At 34.4% G+C, this 17,634-nt stretch overlaps 2 protein-coding genes across 2 annotated transcripts in view; both read left to right on the top strand.

Moving 5' to 3' along the window:
• cdaa (cytidine deaminase a) overlaps positions 1 to 1,522 on the top strand; it is a 6,408-nt gene extending 4,886 nt beyond the window's left edge. The window contains exon 4 of the mRNA XM_056449390.1: positions 633 to 1,522. Coding sequence (XP_056305365.1) covers positions 633 to 755 — 123 coding nt within the window. The 3' untranslated portion in view covers positions 756 to 1,522. The remainder of the gene's footprint in view (positions 1 to 632) is intronic.
• Positions 1,523 to 2,295: 773 nt separating this feature from the next.
• On the top strand, positions 2,296 to 17,372 carry pink1 (PTEN induced kinase 1). Its single transcript, XM_056449745.1, has 8 exons — positions 2,296 to 2,777; positions 3,821 to 4,099; positions 7,428 to 7,531; positions 7,609 to 7,791; positions 9,463 to 9,626; positions 9,697 to 9,821; positions 11,430 to 11,651; positions 16,385 to 17,372. The coding sequence occupies exons 1-8, from the start codon at positions 2,421 to 2,423 to the stop codon at positions 16,661 to 16,663; spliced, it is 1,713 nt and encodes a 570-aa protein (XP_056305720.1). The 5' UTR covers positions 2,296 to 2,420; the 3' UTR covers positions 16,664 to 17,372.
• The last annotated feature ends 262 nt before the right edge of the window (positions 17,373 to 17,634 follow it).

The raw sequence follows: 17,634 nt of genomic DNA, 5'->3' as shown, positions 1-17,634 counted from the left end.
CATGCCCCGCCCCCTTCAAGACGCTTCATATTTGATGTGCTTGAGCTTAATCATTCTCACTGGCAGAGCTGTGATAAAAACAAAACGCTATTGGCTGTTTTTTTTAAGGGGAGGAGCTACACTATGTCCCCACCCTCTCTTCATGTGTCAGATTATGTCAAATATCGAATAAAAAAATGCATATTTCAAAGCACTTCACATGACCTTTAAGACTAGCATACTGACACTTGCATTAAAAAACATTATTTTGAATACACAAAGTTCAAATTAAGCTCTTAGCAATGCATATAAAGTTTTGATGTATTTACATAAGAAACATTATGAAATATTTCATGGAACATAATCTTAATCTTAATATTCGAATGATTTTTTTGTCAATGTATTGTTGGCTATTCCCACAAATAAACATGTGCAACATAAGATTTTTATGGTCACACACAGTATTTGCTCTCCTTTAAAAACCTGCAGTCACTCATCAGTCAGAGCCAAATCATGTGTCAATCTTGCGTTTGGAAATATGTGTTTGTGAAATGTGGGTGTGACTGAACAAAAAGCACAGAATTACAAAATAATGAATCATGCACAAATTATTGTTCACCTTTTGTTGATCGCTCTGCATCTGTTTTTTCCAGTTCGGCTCACAGTGGGACGTTTATCTGTCAAAATCTGATGGATCGTACAAACATATGACCGTGGAGGAGCTCCTGCCATGTTCATTTGGCCCTGATGACTTAAGAGCAAGAGAAAACCATTAAAACATGTAGAAAGGAAAATAATGAATGTGTAATCTAATAAATAATTACATCTTCTGAAATGTAGTGAGGTTAACAATTGACTTAAAGCTGCTCTATGTAAGTTTTTGACTCTTCCAAAGCATAAAATTACCATAATTTGTTTGCAGATATTTAAGAAACATGCTAAGAGAACATTCTTATTTTTCTGAAAAACAATGCTGAAGTCAGGTATTCTGCTTTTAAAATGTCTGTTACGTGCCAGAACGGCTGTCTTTGTTTTGGTTCTTTTAACCCGCCCACTACCAGTTTAGCCAATTATATTTCATCACCCTGGGTTGCTTTGTTGGAAAACAGTATTTTATTCATTCAGTCAGGAAGGCTCTCAAAGTGTGCATCCGTGACCGAAATGCGACCTCCGGTGGACAGTAGCAGTTTCCGAAATGAGACAGATTCAGTTCAGAATATAGATTCAGTATATAGAATATTAACAATCTCGACTTTTTATTGTGAATTAAGTTTCTTTCGTCTTTTAATTTGAAGGCTGTCTCTGCAAATGACACAGTGGCACTGATGACTTAAGACCAAAGGAAAAAGAAGATGTAGCTTATGGCTTCATCTTGTTCTTTATTTTTATTTCCTAATTAAATGTGTGGAAAGCGAGATTTTAAATGTTTGATATTTTTGCATTAAATGTTACTATTTAAAAAGGGAAATGGTTAATTAAAAACAATAATTTTATTCTATTTATTAACTGTTGTAAGGTTAGTTAGACTTAATGTGTCATTTTATTTGAAATCAAAAATGTATTTTAAAATATCAGCTGTCTTGACTTTTATTGTGAAATTCATTTTGTTATGTCTTTTTAATGTATTAATAATCAACATATATTATGTCTCTCATAAAAGATGTAGCTACTGTATGTATAAGCCATGTAATAAAGCAAGTTTGTAGAATTAAAAAAAAATTATAATGCACTAACTTTAAGTATTGTTGCATTATTTCACACAAACAAACAATAAATAAATAAATAAAATAAATAAATAGGTGGATAAATTAATAAAAAATAAAGTTTTCTGAACTGTTGACTTAATTGGCTTTCCATGTAAAGTTTTTGATTAACTCATGTTTTGACCCTGGACCAGAAAACCTGTATTATGGATTGATACATAATCTGAAAGCTGAATTTAAAATACTTTACATTTATATGTGTTTTTTTAGGAAAGGAAAATATAGAATATGATGGTTAAAAATACTGAGAAAATTCTTTTAATTAAATTTTTTAGCAATGCATATAACTAATAAAAAAAAGTTTTTATATATTTACAAAAGGAAATGTACTAAATTTCATTATGGAATCAGATCTTTACTTAATAGTCTAATTATTAAATTATTAAAATACAATTATACAATTTAACAATTATTAAAAATACTCCCGTGCACCATAAGACTGATTTTGTAATATTTTTACAAATATATATTTTTTGTAAAAATTTATAAACAGTATTAACTTTTATTGTGAAATAATTTCCTTTTAGCTTTTATTTTGAAACCTCCGAAAAGCATCTCACCGACCAATCAGCGTTACATAAACAACGCTGCCCTTGAAGAATGTAGGGAGAAGTTGGGGTTCATAAAAGCGTTCAGTTTCCTGCTCATAGTGAATATTAATTATCTATTTGGCTCGAAATGTCAGTGAAGCATGTTCTCAGTCGAGGGCTGGAGCTGGGCAGGTCGGTGTTCCAGCTTGGACTCCTTAAACCTGCCGGCCGGATCGCAGCGAAGTTCCGCGGTGAGAGGCTGCGTGTGTCCCGGCCGACCCGCACCGTCCAGCCGCAGACTTTCCTGCCCGGCCGGTACCGCTTCTTCAGGCTGTCTGTCAGCGGGCTGGCCGCGCAGCTCCAGTCCGGAGCTATCAGGAGAGCGATTGGAGGAGGGTCTGCCAGAAACAGGGCGGTTTTCCTAGCGTTTGGGGTGGGTTTAGGTCTGATTGAACAGGAGCAGGAGGAGGACAGAACCAGCGCTGCTCTGTGTCATGAGATACAGGTGACAAACAGCTGGATATGATAAAACAACTGCACAGTGATTAAGAATGCAAATAATTTCTAAGGAATGTACAAACTTTAAATAGATAAGCTAGTGTAAATTAAAAGTGTTATTTGAATTATATGCAAGTTGTCAAAAGTATTCATTTGAAGCCAATATTGAGTAAGAACTTATTTGAAAATAACTTACTGATCAATAAAGGAACGCGAAAACAACTGAAAAATAACAAAAATAAAAATCATCAAATTATGATTGTTAATCAATTGTATTTTATTTAATAATTACTTTATTATGCATTATAAATATATGCAATATATTATGCATTATATATAGTGCATTATTATTAATATTTTATAAAAAATAAGTCATTGTTATATCTAATGTGCATTTATTATAAAATAGAAAATTGCATTAATAAATATTATTCATAAATAATATTAATAAAATATCATTTTAATTATCATCTTATTAATTGTAAATTTAATAAATGCATAAAAATAATGATATTTTTATAAAAGCTGTGAAAATATTAGCAAATTGTGAACAGACAAATAATAGTTGATGAAATTATTACATTTATTGTATTCTCATTTTATTATAATATTACATTCTTATTCCACCATTTAATTGTACTGCTTAATGCAAAGTTGTAAACATTACCATACTGATAATTTCAGATGTTATGCAGCTGGCTTCTTAACCTATCTGTTAAACAGACTTGACTTTTCCCCCTCTTTATTCTTTAGATAAAACCATGTTCTAAATGCACACATGCAAATATATTCAAAAGTACTTCTAAATGTCAATAAACACAGTCTGGTTTGCAGTGGAAGTCATCTTTACCACAAGTACCAATGCAAATAGAATGGTGATAGTTTTATAAATGTTTGCAAATTGAATTTTTAGTGCATTTATAAATTGTCAGCAGGTGTATGCAGTTACTTGGGAGAACAATTTCTCAATTTTTATATATATTCAGTAAACTAATAAAAAATTGCCTGTATATTTAAATAAATGCTTTTTCACACTGTTTTTCCCTGTAGGCCGTATTCAGAAAGAAGAAGTTTCAGAGCCCTGCGAAGCCCTTTACATCCGGCTACAGGCTGGAAGACTATGTGATTGGAAAACAGATCAGGAAAGGTTGTAATGCAGCTGTTTATGAGGCTGCGGCTCCGTTTGCTCCTCCTGTAGAGAGTAAGAAGTGTTCATTGGTGGAACTGAACAAGAAAGAAGCTGATGATGATGATAAGAAAGAAGAACCACTTCGACTTTCTCCTGCACCAAGCTTTCCTTTGGCAATGAAGATGATGTGGAACATTGGGGTGAGAATTTAGAACATTTGAATATTGTTAAAGGATTAATTCGGCTAATAATGAAAATCCTGTTATTAATTACTCATCTTCATGCTGTTCCAATCCCTCCGAGACCTTTGTTCATCTTCAGAACACAAATTAAGATATTTTAGATGAAATCCTGGAGCTCTCTCATTCTCCATAGACAGCAATGATCCTGAGAAGCTCATACAAAGTTCCAAGAGCACTTTTGAGTGTAAAGAAAACTGCAAAAAAATAAATAAACTTGATCCACATCATGTCATATAAAATATACAATATAAAAAAAGAATTATATAAATATATATATATATATATATAATTTCTATATATTAGGGTTGGGCGATGTTGACCAATTTGGCATCGTACGATGTCTAATGTGAAACATTGTGATGGACGATGGCAACGTCTTCGTAGGCAGCATTGAATTAATTATTTATGAATAATTCATTAATTCATAACTAATTAATTATTTGTAGCCCACTGTTTCAACTACTCGCATGGTCTTTGTTTTACCCATAACCAAATCATAAATAAATAAAGATAAGTTACACACAAATTACCACCTGTCAATCACTTTTCCCGCAGAATGAATAGGCAGAGTGATCTGTGTTGTTATAATGGCGTCAACAAACTTGGTTAGTAAAAGGTGCACAACCAACTGGAACCAGCCAACAGTATCTGAGGTTTTTGCTAAAATTACTAAGTACAAGTGTGAAAGTGAAAGATTGAAGCAGTGTACTGACGCTGTGACACATTACTTGATAGATTCAAAAGACCGAAGAGTCGTTAGATAGAGACAAGATTAATGAAATATCACGTTTAACAACTATTGTGAATGCAGTTTTTGTGAGCGGGTTGCTGCTGCCACGGGGGCGGGGCGGAGGATCGCAATACCAGTTCAGCACTGTGATGTCTATCAACCATCATCTATCAACCTAATCCTACTATATATACACACTAAACTGTATATATACTAATTTCAAAGTAGGACAGTAGGTCAAAATATGCTGTCATTTATTGTGATTGAAAATCAGAGTTAATCCACTTAATATTGGTTTCTTAACACTTGTTAAGTTAAATCATTGGTATTGTGTTGTCTAAAACTAAACAAATAAACATAATTTACATATTTTTGTTTTATTATGTAAACTACTTATGACATTTTTTCCTTATTTAAATCTCTAAACTTAGGTTTAATCTTTATCTAGGGCTTTTATTCATTTATTTTTTTTACACAATACTGATGTTTAGTTCTTTTACACAATACCAGTGTTTCAGCTTCAGGATATTTAAAAGGGCAGTTCACCCCAAAATAAAAATATTCACCATTTACTTCTCAAGTGGTTCCAAATCTTTATAAATTTATATATTATGTTGAGCAACAACAACAAAAAATGTATTTAGAAGAAAGCTGGAAACCGTTAATCATTGACTTCCATAGTATTTGTTTTTCCAACTATGAAAGTCAATTATTTCTGGTTTCTAACATTCTTCAAAGTATTTTCTTTTGTGTTCAACAAAAAGAAACTCATAAGGATTTGGAATTAATTGAGTGAGTAAATATTGAATAAACTTTCATTTTTGGTTGAACTGTCCCTGAAATATTTATATAATATTAATTCTAGCGACAGTGGTTAGCACTGTCGCCTCACAGCAGGAAGGTCGCTGGTTCGAGCCTCGACTGGGTTGGCATTTCTGTGTGGAGTTTGCATATTCTCCTGTGTTGATGTGGGTTTCCTCCGGGTGCACCGGTTTCCCCCACAGTTCAAAGACTGTAGGTGAATTGAATAAACGAAATATTCCATAGTGTATGTCTGTGAATGTTTCCCAGTACTGGGTTGCAGCTGGAAGGGCATCCACTGTGTAAAACATATGCTGGATAAGTTGGCGGTTCTTTCCACTGTGACGACTCCTGATGAATAAAAGGACTAAGCCGACGGAAAATAAATGAATGAATGAATAATATTAATTCTGACCAACTTCCGTTTCTAAAATTCTAAATTATTTGTTTTCTAATTTGACATTTTTTATGTTATCAGCCCTTTATATACTAAACAAATATTATCATTATTCCCTCAATACCTAATAAATCTAGATAAACCGACAATTATAAAATGATAAAACACAGTGGGTGATCTCCCCTGATCACTCAGCTTAGATGGTCGGCTAGCTCTAGAAAGAGTCCTGGTGGTTCCAAACATCTTCCATCAACCTACAGAGGATGGAGGCCACTGTGCCTTTGGAACTGTCAGAGCATCAGAAATGTTTATGGAACATTTCCCAGCCTTGTGCCTCGCGACAATCCTGTCTCGGAGGTCTACAGACAATTCCTTTGTCTTCATGCTTGGTTTGTGCTTTGACATGCACTGGCAACCCTGGTACCTTATATAGACAGGTGTATGCCTTTTCCAATGTCCAATCAACTGAATTTACCACAGGTGAACTCCAACTAAGCTGCTGAAACATCTGAAGAATGATCAGTGGTAACAGAATGTACCTGAGCTCAATTTAGAGCTTCACGGCAAAGGCTGCGAATACTTATGTACATGTGAATTTTCAGGTTTTTTATTTTTAATAAATTTGCAACAATTTAAAAAAACTCTTTTTTCACATTGTCATTATGAGGTATTGTGTAAAGAATTTTGAGGAAATAAATTAATTTAATCCATTTTGGAATAAGGCTATGAATAATTTCTAGATGCACTGTATGCATGAACTATGACAAATAATGCAATGGATCAATACTTTTTGAACACGACTTTAAAACGGTCAACATTTGTGAAAATGACGCTCAAAACTGAAGGACTGACATAGTGCTATTTATGCTGGGGTGTAAATTATAGTGCTCGATTTAAAATTATTAGTCATTTCCAGGGTGTCTGCAAGGTCTTAAAGTCTTAAAATCCCCAAAGTATTGTCTTGTAGGTCTTAAATCATTTTAATCAGGTCTTAATTTTCCAGTCAGGCCAACACTCATCCAGTCAGCAACACTACATCTCAATAAAACCTTTATCAAAAGTCAAATTAACTTAATTTTTTAAAGTCTATGAATACAACCAGAGTTTACTTGTTTTGACACATTATATAAAATATGTGGCTAAGAAATAAAAAAAAAAGATTTTTTTTTTTGTAGGGGACCATTAAAAATCTATTTTTTACTGCGTTTGACCCCATATAAGTCAGAAATTTTATTCATAATGGTCTATAAAAGGTGAAAGATGAAACCTGCAGAAACACTGGATTTAAAATGCCCTTGAATTTGGTATCCATGAAAGTGTGGGAGTCCTGTTATTCATATTTTGATACCATCCCGTAGGCTGGTTCATCAAGTGATGCCATCCTCCGCTCGATGTCCATGGAGTTGGTTCCTTCATGCCCACAAGCTTTAAGAAAAGAGCAAGGAGAGCTGACTTTGGACGGGTAGGTTGTGACTTTAGTGGAGCCAAACGGCCCTGAAATAGATTGAATGATTGCCAGTGGCTTTGCTATTTTTGCAGGCACTTTGGTGCCGTGCCCAAACGACTGAGCCCTCATCCCAACGTGATCACAGTGTACCGGGCCTTCACTGCAGAGGTGCCGCTGCTGCCTGGAGCTCGCGAGGAGTATCCTGATGTCCTGCCAGCCCGACTCAATCCACACGGTTTAGGCAGTAACCGTACACTGTTCCTGGTCATGAAAAAGTGAGGAACACAATGAAAACACACTGATAATAATAGTAAATAAAGCTGCAAGCAGCGATTATGGGGCCAAGCACATAATGAACATCTTTTGCTTTATTTTGGATTTTTCAAGAAAACTTTTTGAACGTCATACAATTGATACAATAAAAAAAAAATAAAAAAAGAATAATTATAATTAAATTGTTAAAATGATTATAATTAAATTGTAAAATTAATTATTTAAATTAATAATTAAAATAAGCTTCGAATGAAGTTTAGAGCCTGGTGAGTCTCAAACGCCTGATGAGCTTTTTTTTTTTTTTTTTTCTGGTGATGAAGTGAGGAATCATAAAAACACTATGCTATTACATATTTACAATTAAAAAAAATAAAAAATGTAGAAAGAATACTAAAATAACAATGTATAATAAATCTAAATTTAGTTTAACCTTTATTTATTGCTATATTTTAAATTATTTTATTATTATTAACAATAACAATTTAGTTAAGAAACATTTCATTAATTAAATAATATAACCAATAAAATTAATAATTTATCATAATTATTTGTTCATTTAAGAAATTATTATAAAAACTAAATAAAAATAATAAAAAATAAAAATAATTAATATCAGTAATAATTGGTTATATTTTTTTCTGTGATTGCTAGAAATGACATCAAATCAACTGCTTTTATATTTAACATGAATTTTTCCCCACACGTGTGTGTGTGTGTGTGTGTGTGTGTGTGTTTGTGTTTGTGTGTGTGTGTGTGTGTGCGTGTTTGTGTGTGTGTGTGTGTGTGTGTGTGTGTGTGTGTGTGTGTGTACAGTTGAAGTCAGAATTATTAGCCCCTGTTTTTTCCCCCAATTTCTGTTTAAGAGAAATGTTTTAGTAACTCATTTCTAGTAACTGATTTATTTTGTCTTTGCAATGATGACAGTAAATAATATTTTAATAGATATTTTTCAAGACACTTCTATACAGCTTAAAGTGACATTTAAAGGCTTAAGTAGGTTAATTAGGGTAACTAGGCAGGTTAGAATAATTAGGCAAGTTATTGTATAACAATGGTTTGTTCTGTAGACTATCGAAAAAAATATATCTTAAAGGGGCTGATAATTTTGACCTTAAAATGGCTTTAGAAAAATTAAAACTGCTCTTATTCTAGCAGAAATAAAAGAAGTAAGACTTTCTCCTGAAGAAAAAATATTATCAGACATACTGTGAAAATTTCCTTGCAGAAATTGCAGAAAAAAGAATTCAAATGGGGGCTAATTCTGACTTCAACTGTATGTATTTATTTATTTAAAGTAATTTATTGTAAAATGATAATAATATCAATAATAGATGATGATAATTATTGCAATTTACTAATAAAATAATAAATGATGCTTAATAATAAATTATAATTTTTGTGGTTTATTTACCTTTAAAATATAATAATTCAATTGTGCAAAACAAACAAAAAGATCATTAATTAGTACTACTATTTATTGTCATATCATGTTATTTATTTATTTATATATATATTTCTAAACAGAATATAAATTTTTTACTTGACCCTAAAGAAAACTTTAGTAGTTTTGTCATATTGAATGTGATCAAGCTATTGCACTCATATTCTGATGGATAATGCTTGTGGTGTAATCATGAACTGTTTTATCTTATAAACTCTGATTGATGTTGCAGTTACCCCTGCACCTTGCGGCAGTACCTGGAGGTGTGTGTGCCGAAGCGCACGCAGGCCTCACTCATGTTCCTGCAGCTGCTGGAGGGAGTGGATCATCTGAGCAGACAAAACATCGCTCACCGAGACCTCAAATCAGACAACATCCTCCTGGAGTTCGACAACAGTAAGAGACTCTGTGTTTGACATGCACTTTTTGTGCAGCTATATGTAAACACTGTGTTTTTGTTTTAAAGACGGGTGTCCCAGACTGGTGATCACTGATTTCGGCTGCTGTCTGGCAGAGAAATCAGGCCTCAAACTGCCCTTCAGCAGCTGGTGGGTGAACAGAGGGGGAAACTCCTGTCTGATGGCACCTGAGGTGAGAAACTATAGCAGTGGACCCTTTTACATTTCTGGGTTTCTCAGCAGCAGACGTCCTCAAAGTTGGGTGAACTCCGGCCCCGTTTACACTAATACGTTTTCATTTTAAAACGCATAAGTTTTGCTACGGTTACGCCATCCATCCACACTATGCCGGAGTTTTCGAGCACCGTAAACTGAGCGTTTTGAAAACACTGGAGAGGCCGTTTTCATTCTGAAACGCTGCTGCTCCGTCTCAGTGTGGATGGGGGAAAACGGAGACATCTGAAAACGGAGGCGGGGCTGCAGACATTCGCCTCTCTGAGCTCAATATTAATATCAATATCTCTTTAGCTCAATATTAAGTAGCCTACGCACAGTTCAGTCCTGCATCCTCTCCTTGTAAGTCCAGACTTTGCAAATTTGATATGAAAAACTCTTGAGAACATGTCGGGTAAATCTTCAAAGGGAAACGTGTACTTTATAACCTCATTCACATCACCCTGGCTTTGTTGTTTCACTTTCTTAACAATAACATGAAAGCATGATAAAAGGAACTACCTATTTTCATTTTGATATTAGCAACTTAACAGACACTAAAAATGTTGAGGCGTCGTGTAGCTACATATTAATATGAACAACATCTTCATGCATATAACAAAACGGAGCCTATAACATTACGGCCTCCTTTAATTTTCACTGAAAATATGAAATATACCCTGTCCCTTTCATTGAATATCAGTTTTAATAATTAATAATGGCCATTATAAAAGTATAACATACAACAAGTTTATACAATATAGGTAATAAAGGTAAGCAATTAGTCAATATGCAGAATCAGTGTACGCGGTTACATTAATGAATATATTAACCTAACTTAGCCTAACTTGGCACTCAGCCAAAACATGTAACCTGACAACAATAATAGATTCAAAAGACCAAAGTCCGGGAATATGTCGTTAGATAGAGACAACAAGATTAATTAAATATCATGTTTAACAAATATAGTGAGATTAGATCCTTGATGAACATGCCGACGTGCACAGCTCTCCTATTGGTAGATGTGCTCAAAGCACGCTGCAGTGCATGCCAGAGTGTGTGTGTGTGGTCACGTGATGTGCGTTTTCAGTGGTAGACGCACTGAATGGTGGTTCATGTAGACGCAGAGTTGTTCTGAAACGCTGGGTGAAACGCTAGTGTGGACGTGGATCGTTTTCATTCTAAAACGCCGTTTTTAGACTAAAACGTGTTAGTGTAAACGGGGCCTTAGGGCACAGTACATGGGAGAGTACAACAAATGGGTTTTTTACAATCCTATTTGCTGAAATGACCGAAGAAAAACTCCACAAGACTTTCAGAAAAAGGAAAAAAGTGTGAGACTGATAACGACAGCCAGAAGAGAAAACACCTAATTTACTGTCCCATCCCCATAGGCACTGCAGTAGAAGCACCTTAGCTGAATATCTTTGCAAGATACTTAAGCTTAAAGTGCAATTTAAATGCTTATCTATGTTAATTACAGGTAACTAGGCAAGTTAGGTAATTTAGACAAAGCCATTGGATAGCTGTAGTTTGTTGGTTTGCTCTGTAACCAATCAAAAAATCGACCGATGATCTTCTACTGTAGGTGGCCACAGCAGTGCCTGGTCCAGGGGTGGTGATTGATTACAGTAAAGCAGATGTGTGGGCTGTGGGAGCGATGGCTTATGAGCTCTTCGGCCAACCAAACCCTTTCTACACACTGGAGAGCCGCAGTTACCAGGAAACACAACTGCCTGCACTTCCTGCTGCTGCGCCTGATGATGTTCAGCTGGTGGTGAAGCTGCTGCTGCGCAAAAACCCTCGCAAGGTACAGCATTCACCTGCAAACATTAATTTTGTTTTATAATGCTGATGTATTTATAGCAGACGATTTAGTCATTATCCAAAGCGACTTAGAATTGAGGAGGTATTCAGCGATTCAACAGGAAGAGGCAATACATACGAGAAGTGCTCTTATTTAAAGTAACTTGTAAGTGCTCAGAGAATTTAGAGCTAGAGTAGGTTTTTCAATGTTGTTGTTTTTTTTTTTTTTAGAGAGAAGGAGAGAGAGAGAAAGTGCTTCTACAGGTGGTTTTGGTTTTATTCACTGGGGTTCAGGTGTTCTTGGAGGAGATGGGTTTTAATTGTCGTTTGAAGGATAACAGTGTATCAGCAATCCGAGTAGGATTGGGAAGATCATTCTACAAAGCATGGAACATTGAATAATTGAACGTTGAAATTTTACTTTGTGAAATTAAGGTAGTAATATTTTGCTGGCAAAAAAGCAAATGGCCTAAAAATAGATTTATCTCAATTTAATTTCATTGGAGATTACTTGTAGTTCTTTAATTGTTTTTATTCAAAACATGGGCAAGTATTTCAATCGTATTTGCCTTAAATCTATATATTTTAAAGATTCATTTTATTTATTTTTAATTATTTATATAGTTTTCACATTTACAAGGTCAGGAAACTTTCAAAGAAATGTGCTTAAAGGGGTGGTCCACTACCATATCATATTTACATCTTCAGTAGATGTGTAATGTAGCTGTGTGTACATAAACAATCTCTGAATGTAAGACACTCAAAGTACAATGCAAAGGTAGTTATTGGCTTTTACTGAGTTAGCTTAGCAAAACCTACAGTGAACGAGTTTGGGGACTACAAAAATACATCCGGGCTAGTCCGATCACAAGGACTTCAGGTTACGTGCATTCACCATAAGCATACACCTTGTGCAGCAAAGCGGCATGGCCAGAGGTGCTGTAATGTTGTAGCAGAGAAAGCTAAAATGATGTCCAAACACTGCTATTTCACAGAGTTTATTCTGTTTCTGTATTTGGGCTTCCAAAGGACACGACACAAAGAGAGAAGTACTTACTATTTAATTTTAATTGTGTCCCAGAGAATTATTAAAAATATATATAGCTAGCATTTGACAAAGGAGAACTTCAAGAGTCTCTCCCAGTTTAGTGCTGGATTCGGTTAAAAACTCCTCAAAGGAGCAGCTCCAACAAGCAGAAGCTGTGAATTGTGAGCCACAACCTGTAAGTATTTTTAATTTGATAAAATTGATCTATGACATGAGCAGTGTTTAGCGTTAACGGTATGTTGTAGCAAGGACGTAAACAATGTGAAATGCTGTTTGGCACTGCTAACAATTTAGCTACAATTGAATATTTATCAGTCAAACCGCTGTAAACACACACAATCTGTAGCAGCTTATGCAGTGTCTCTCTATGCAGCCGATGTTCCTGCGTTCGACATCTAAAATAATGAACTCACAAAAGATATGTGAACGTTTCATATTACTTACACATGCTTATTCTGAATATATGTGAAAGACATGTAAAGCATTGAGTTAGGTAAAAAATACAGGATAGCTTGTGTTGTAGCAGAAAAATCAAAGTTCACACCAGTGGCTTTTCACATCTCGTGTTTATTCTCCTGTCAACAGCGTCACTGTATATTACACAAAAACAACTTAATCCGAGCATCAGAGAAAAATAAAAATAAACATCGGTCGTGCACAAATGCTCTTCTGTTAACACACACACACACATATACGTAAAATGGCAATTATGTCTTAAAGAAGCCACACCCTACTTTCACTTGTTACAGACACTTGTCAGATGTTGTTTTAGAGAGTAGGCATGAGGTTCATCCTTTTCATTTTCTGTCCGATTAAGGCAACTAGTTAGTTAAGACAACTAAGGTCGCAAGTTCCGTCGTTACAAACATAGTTTGTTGATTTGCCGTTTCATAAATCCATCCTTCCACCGAACATTCGCAAACTGCGTCGCAAACTTATACACTTGCAACTACACCTCTGGAGCTGTAGTTAGATAGCTGTAGTAGCTATTCCCACTTATCCACCCTATACCTTATTTATTTAGAACGTTTTAACATTTGAACTTGGAATGATAAAAATTAAAAAGCATTAGTCATCTCTCTTAGGTGTAATTTGCTTTCAAAGCAGTTTTACAGTTCAGTTTTAGCGATCTTCATGTTACAATTGTGCTCCCTTTGCAGTGTACTCAAAACATTGATGTCATTTTGAACACAGCCTCATGACGACAGCTATATGTGACCTATTATTTAAAAGCGGAATTTATGTTACGTCTCCAAAGCTTATGAAAACAAAACATAGCATACGTTAATGCTTTTAATTTATAGCTGATTATTTGTTCAGTATCTGTACTGTGGCTGGTATATGAAATGGGCCTGTTGGTTAGAACATTTCTGCAGTGGTTTATATATGTAAAAATGTAAAAGTAGACTTTTCTAAAAAATAAAAAAACAATGTCCTATTTAATAATAATCATAATCGTCATCATAATTAATATTATTAATAAAGTAGGATTTTTTTCATTTACTAATAAATAATAAATATAACATTTCAATTTTTTAATAAATAGCCTCATTATTTATTTATATGATTTATATATGATATTAGAATATGTGATAGCTTTTGTTAGTGATTTTATTTATAATAGAATATCTAATGTTCTCAATAATATTTGTAAAGAAAACATTTATAAGCCCTATATGAGCCATTTACATATATTTCAATTAATATGTTAAGCGAGTGCATGTTTTTAGCAAATCTAATATTGGATTTTATTTTAAATGCATGTTTGTATAAAACAATATAATTTGCACAAAGAAATTATGAGGTTCTTCTCTAACGTAGTAGTTACTCCTCCCTGTTTAGAGCATAATTATGGGTGTTTTACGTAATAACTATGGTGGTTCAAACGACAGATCTGCGACAGAGAAACTACAGGTTTTGGGAAACACTCGTCACTACATCGTTCTTTTCCCAACCGATGCATCGTACTATGATAGTTCAGCCGCGAGTTACGTCGTTGTTTGGGAAACGCACCTCAGATTGACACTATTTACACAGCAGAGGCAAAGCGCGTGACGCTTTAGTGGTGACGTGGAGCCAGTCTGCAAATCAAAGCATATTATGTTAGCGGACCAATTAGAGCCTCTTGAGGGCGGGTCTTTCAGAGGAACTAGGGAATATGACAGTTGTTTTCATGTTAGCGGAGTAGCTGTATATAATCAAAGTAAGATAAATGTAAGAATAACGTGATTTAATGTAAAGTAATTGCTTTGCATCTCATAAACACAACCCAGCCTTAAAAATACACTCTGGACCATCCCTTTAAATTGCATTATAAATAATATTGTTATAGGCAATATAGTTGAAATATTTTAAGGAAATGAAGACTATTATGATTTTTATGAATATTTCGAAGGGTTTTCTCACATTGCCATACATCTAATTAAAAAAATATATATTTATATTTATTAATAATATTTGTTGTAGTTTTAAAAAATCACATCAACATTAAAGTGAATGCATTGGTGACTTATTTGAGACCAAATTTAAAAATTCTATTTTACACTATTTTATTTTTATTTTACACTTTTATATTTATACACTATATATACTGAATATCTGTGTTTGTTTAAATGTTTAATTTCATTAAAGATTATATTAAAAAATCTGTAAAACTGAAGTAAACCAAATAAATAATGTGTAATTTATTGGACACAGCAGAGAAATAGTCCGTATCAGTCATAAAAATTGTACTTTATACTAAGACAAGGGTGTTCAAACTCAGACCTGGAGGGCCAGTTTGCTGGTAAAGTCTAGATCGGATATGCGGCCGACCGGAAGTGTGATATGTACATTAATAAAGCTGCATTTTTTTTATGACGCTGTATAACAATAATTAATATTTTTACAGTACTGTGACGATTGGGTTTAGGGTTGGGGCGGGGGTAGGCTTTAAAAAATACAATTTATTGGGTAATTTAATAGATAACATAAATAATACTCAGAACAACAACTGTTTTTACGTTACTGTGATGGTTGGGTTTAGGGTTGGGGTGGGGATAGATATTAATAAAATGCAATAAATGGAAAATTTTATAAATAATAGAAATAATTCTCATTAACTTCCGGCGCAAACGTATCCGATCTAGCAACAACCCTTTTTGCTGGAGAGTTTAGCTGCCAGGATGTTTTAGAATATAGCTGCGGTCACACTGGGCTTTTCCTCCCATAGACTTCCATTCATACGCACGCGAATGCGTCAGACCGGAAACGCAGGTTAAGTTTCGCAGTTCACTGCGGTGTAAAGTTCAAGCTTGGTGAACTCTGACCTGCGAAATCGCATCACTTGACTGCGTGAGACCAATCGAGGATCAAAACAGGACCTCTCTGGACAGAAATTTAAAACATGGAGCAATCCCTAGCTTTTTTAAATGTCTAATCATCTTGTTTAATCCCACCCCTTTTCGCAGTGCCATACGACAGAATTTCGCACACACAAAGCCCAGTGTGACCACAGCTTATCTTGTAAGAGCTTGATTAGCTGGTTGAGGTGTGTTTGATTATGGTAAAAGCTGAACTCTCCAGGACACCGGCCCTCCAGCACAGAGTTTGGACACCCCTGTGCTAAGACCAGACCTGTCAATCCAGATTTAGAAAATAATCCTGCTCATTAGTTGATTTCATGTGACAAATGTATTCAATGATTGCAGCGGCCCAGTGCGCGAGTGGCCGCTAATATCCTGCACATCAGTCTGTGGGGCCGGCGTGTGCTGGCGGGTCTGGATGAGGTCCGGATGGCGGAGATGATGGCTTGGCTGCAGTGTCAGTCTGCTGTCGTCCTCCTGAAGGGCCGTGGGCCAGACAGAAGCTCAGTGGAGGCTGAACTCCAGAGATCTTTCCTTGCCAACATCGAGCTGGAAGACCTGCGGACCGCCGTCAGCTTCATGACCTACGAGCGCAAGCAGTGGAGATCCCTGCTGATGCCATAGTGTGTGTGTGTGTGTGTGTGTGTACAGTATGTGTTGTAGAAAAAAGCAACTCTAATTGCCAAGAAAGTCTATTTTTAAAGGTTTTTTCAGTTTTTTTCTGTAGGCAGAGGAAGCACTTTAGTTTTTAAAGAATAGTTCAACCAAAAATTTTTGATTTATGCTGTTAATTGCTGTTATTTATATTGGGATGCACTGAATTTTTTGGGATGCACCTCCTTAAATTATCAGCCGAAAATGGCGTTTTCAGTTTTCGATTGGAAAAAAAAAATGGTCAAAAATATAAGCTTAAAAAAGGTTATGCTGATTTTTATAATTTAAGTTAAATTAAAAGTTAAATTTAAAAGTCTTACAAAATTTCTTATATTATTTAATAAAAAAATAACAAATGCTGGGCAAAGAATAATCACGATTAATCACATCCAAAATAACAGTTTGTTTAGACATAATATATGTGTGGGTACTGTGTATATTTATTATGTATAAATAAATACACGCATGCATTCATATATATTATATAAATGAAATGTTTATTTAGATTTAAATTATATACAAATTTAAATATCTATGTATCAAATTGTTTTGTATAGTTTTGTTTATATGTATGTGTATTACTATACATAATAAATATATATAATACTCGCACACATACAGTTGAAGTTAGAATTATTAGCCCCCCTGTTTATTTTTTTTCCCCAATTTCTGTTTAATGGAGAAGATTTTTTTTCAACACATTTCTAAACATAATAGTTTTAATAACTCATTTGTATAAATGATTTATTTTATCTTTGCCATGATGACAGTAAGTAATATTTGACTAGATATTTTTCAAGACACTTCTATACAGCTTAAAGTGACATTTAAAGGCTTAACTAGGTTAAATAGGTTAACTTGGCAAGTTAGAGTAATTAGGCAGGTTATTGTATAACGATGGATTGTTTTGTAGACTATCAAAAAATATATAGCGTAAATGA

This window comes from Danio aesculapii, chromosome 23 (assembly GCF_903798145.1).
Source record: "Danio aesculapii chromosome 23, fDanAes4.1, whole genome shotgun sequence".
Classification (NCBI taxonomy): domain Eukaryota; kingdom Metazoa; phylum Chordata; class Actinopteri; order Cypriniformes; family Danionidae; genus Danio; species Danio aesculapii.
This window is presented reverse-complemented; position numbering and strand designations above follow the sequence as displayed.